The sequence below is a fragment of the Pipistrellus hanaki genome (assembly GCF_964339955.1).
Source record: "Pipistrellus hanaki genome assembly, chromosome: 2".
Lineage (NCBI taxonomy): Eukaryota > Metazoa > Chordata > Mammalia > Chiroptera > Vespertilionidae > Pipistrellus > Pipistrellus hanaki.
Window position 1 is genome coordinate 72,165,906 of NC_140504.1, and position 4,094 is coordinate 72,169,999.

General features: G+C 48.9%; 1 protein-coding gene across 1 annotated transcript; it reads left to right on the plus strand.

Annotated features, from left to right (window-relative positions):
* The first annotated feature begins 738 nt into the window (after positions 1–738).
* On the plus strand, positions 739–2,866 carry LOC311618162 (F-box only protein 31-like). Its single transcript, XM_084875476.1, has one exon. It carries the CDS (start codon positions 756–758, stop codon positions 2,334–2,336), a length of 1,581 nt encoding a protein of 526 aa, XP_084731602.1. The 5' UTR covers positions 739–755; the 3' UTR covers positions 2,337–2,866.
* The last annotated feature ends 1,228 nt before the right edge of the window (positions 2,867–4,094 follow it).

The window sequence follows — 4,094 nt, forward strand, 5'->3', positions numbered from 1 at the left end:
CGGTGGTCTTATTTTGAACCCAGGGTTCGACCCCACAACAAACACTCACTAGGATGGCTATAATATATACTTTAAAAAAGTATTAATGAGAAATGTAGAGAAATTGGAACCCACATACATTGCTGGTGGGGATGTAAAATGGTGGAGCCACTTTGGAAAACATTTTGGCAGTTCCTCAACATGTTAAGCATGGAATTACCATATGACCCAGAAATTCCACTTCTAGGTATATACCCAAAAGAAATGGAAACATGCTCAAACAAAAACACGTACACAATGTTCACAGCAGCACTATTCATAATAGCCAAAAAGTGGAAAGAACCCAGATATTCACCAACTGATGAATAGGTAAACAAAATGTGGTATGCCCATGCACTAAAATATTATCCGGTAACATGAAGAAATGAAGTACTAGTACAGGATATAACACATAAACCTTGAAAATGTTAAGGGAAAGAAGCCAGTCACAAAAGACCAGTCACGACCTGATGACTGAATTTACCTGTGAAATGTCCTCCATAGGCACACCCACAGAGGCATACCTACACAGATTGCAGAGGAGTGTCTGCCTGGGGCTAGTGTGGGAGGAAAGGGAGGGGATCCTAGGAAAGAGAAGTTTCTGCTCATGGGTGTGGGTTTCTTTCTGGACTGTTGAAATAGTCCTACCATTGGCCCTCTCCAAGGGGGCGTGGCTGGGCTCTCCGGGCGGGCGGGCGGGGCGCGGCCAGCTCAGCCCAGCGGCAGCAGCAGACGGGATGGTGGCTGTCACTCAGACAGGCCAAGAGGAGTGCGCTGGCCTCTGCAGAGCAGGCCCTTCGCGAGGATGCCAGTGTCGCCAGCAGCAACGGGGCCCAGCAGAGAAGGCCGCGGCAGACAGCGAGCTGGACCCACACCCGGAAGAGGAGCCCGTCCAGGCGGACTCGGAGGCACTCTTTGGTGCTGGGAACGGAGACATTGTGAGTCCCGCGCCAACCCCGCGCTGCTCGCTGCAGGACCTGCCTCCAGAGCTGCTGGTGGAGATCTTTGCCTCGCTCCCCGGCACAGACCTGCCCAGCCTGGCGCAGGCCTGCACCAAGTTCCATCGCATCCTGCGCACCACCGACAGCATCTGGAGGCGGCGCTGCCGGGAGGAGTATGGCTTGGGTGAAAATGTGCAGAACCTGAAGATCATGGGTGTGTCTTGTAGGGAAGTCTATGCAAAGCTGCTCCACCCTTACAGACACATTTTGGGCTTGTGGCAGCCAGATGTCGGGCCCTATGGAGGACTGCTGAATGTAGTGGTGGACGGCTTGTGCATTATTGGTTGGAGGTACCTGCCTCCCCATTACCCGCATGTGAATGACCCAATGCAAAGCAAGCTCTCATTTAGAATTCACCTGACAGAGAGGAAATCGGATGTGGTGGAGTGCATGCACGGCTGCAGAGGGCCCCACAGCGGCCACATCCAGATGCTGAAGGATGAGTTCTTCACCCAGTGCCACCTGACGGACCACCACATGATGCCTGGCGGGAGGCAAGAGGAATTCCAAGTGTGGCTGAGGGAAGAATGGGGGCGAGGGCTGGAGGACATTTCCCAGGAGCACTGGAAGCAGCTCCTCCTGATGAAGTTCATCTATAGTCAGTATGACAACTGCCTGACCTGCCACCGCATCTACCTCCCGCCCAGCCACCCAGACGACCTCATCAGGCCAGGCCTCTTCAAAGGCACCTACGATGTCCACGGCATAGAGATTGTCATGCTCAGCTTCCATGGGAAGTACGCCAGGGCCACGAAGATCACGGGTGACCCCAACATCCCTGCCGGGCAGCAGACGATGGAGATCAACCTCATGCACAGCATCCAGCTGCCTGTTGACCAGAACCTCAGCGACTTCAACGAGCTCTCCCGCATCGTCCTGGAAGTTCATGAGCAGGTGAGCCTGGAGCGCCAAGAAGACAGGACTGGGGACAGCGAAGGCCATGGCTGGCAGAGTCCTGCCCAGCCCAATGTCGGGCCACCCACTGAGGTCAGGGAGTCCTGGGCTGCAGCTTTGCAGGAACAGCCTGTCCAGATTGTTCTGCCTGTGGACATGAGCTCACCTAATGAGGACTTCCCCCGAACCTGCAGGATGTGTTTCTATGGCGAGGGCCATGTTGCCTACCATGGCTTTGTCAACCCCGAGCACATCCCTGGGCTCTTCATCCTGTTCGATGAGGACCACTTCGGGTTCATCTGGCTGGAGCTGAAATCGCTCAGCCTATACAGCAGAGCCCAGGCCACGTTCCAAAATGCAGAGGCACCGTCCCCACAGGCCTTTGAGGAGATGCTCGAGAGCATTCAGTCCCTGACCTCCTGATGACCCCTCCCTTGCCCAGGGGCAGGCAGCAGGGGGCAGGGTCTCTGGACCACCAGGGAAAAGCAGCAGCATACACTTTGGAGATTTGACCTTCTGACCAGAATACCCTCCTTCTTATAGGTGTCTGGGTCCAGTCACCAAGACAGTTTCTTTTAAGTGTTCAACATATGCCTGAGTATTTGTCAGTAGCTGATGGGAAAGTTAAACTGAGCATGTCTTTTAAAAAAGAAAAGGAAAGGTCTTAAAATTAGGTTGTACAACTCTGAATATATATAAAAATAAAAAAATAAAAACTTTTTGGCTCAGTGGGTATAATACACTAGATATACTAATACACTACTTTGAAGGAATATTTTTGCTGTAGTGTGACGTGCTGGGAGGCTGAATTGGGGGATGAAAGAAAGATAAGAAATATCACTCTAGGGAGTGTTTGCCTGCTCTAGGTGCCTGTGGTGAGGTTTGACTGGGCCTGATGATAACTTGCATGTCAGCAAGAAGAAATCTTTCTGGCACATAGGAAAATTTTTTTGAAGGAGAGAGAGAGAGAGAGAGAAGAGAGAGAGAGAGAGAGAGAGAGAGAGAGAGAGAGAGAGAGAGAGAGAGAGAGAGGTGTTGTTCCACTTATTAATGCATTTATTCTTTGCTTTTTGCACATGCCCTGATCCAGGATCAAACCTGCAACCTTGCTGTATTGATATGATGCTCTAACCAACTAAGCTACCCAGCCAGGGCATCTCTGGTCCATTTTAAAGAACCCCCTTCATTATTGCTCTGATTCTGTCACTACCAAGGAAGATCCTAAAAGGTAAGCAGGCATAGGCCCTATTGAATGCTTATCCAGTCAGATAGGATCCTCTTGAGGTAGTTGGGTACTAGTTTCCAGGTTTCCATTCCTCCTTCCCATCCTTAGCTTCTATGCAGGAAGCCTCCCTGATTTCTTCCTCTGGTTTCCACCACTCTCCCTACCCTCACCTTATAATGTTATGCTTAAGAAAGACCTTAACAGCCTGGTAGTGTGAGTTTAAATCACACTTCCTGGAGGTACAAATGGTCTTAAGAAGGATACTTGCGTTCAAACCTAATTTGTCAGTAGAGAGTAAAGATCATCCCCCATCTAAGCGATTTCAAGCATCTGAAAGTTAGCAGGGACACATAAAAAGTTTACAATAAGTTGTAAAACATAATGTGTAAGGTAGGGGTTCTCATGGTTCTGGGAACCATTCTACACTGTTTTATATTCCATGTGACCCTACCAGCCAGAGAGAATCTGACTAACCTTATACAAACTCAGAAGTTATAGGTTTATTAAGTATCATTTTCAAACTACACATGCTTTTCAGAATCCTTAGGAACTCTACTCCTCCTCTATTCTCCAAATCTCTGATGCACATAACTGATTTGAGGCCTGCCCTTGGATATATTAATTAGCCATTTTCCAGAGAGCATTGAGAAGGACTCTGGCATCCCTCTGATTGACCGCATTACTGCCTTCTAAACACACACACACACACACACACACACACACACACTCATACTTCCCACTAGCTTTACTAAATTGTACTATTTTCACAAATTCTCAAATTGTGAAAGTCAAGCCTAAGAAATATCACAGTGACTTTATTCAGTTAGTTTTGGTTAGATACAGAAACTCAGGCTCGTTATGGGCAAAGTATTGGAAAACATGTATGTTTGCCTTGGTACACTTCTACCAGAAATTCTAACAAGGGTGGTGAAGGGGAGATGATAATGAGATGAACA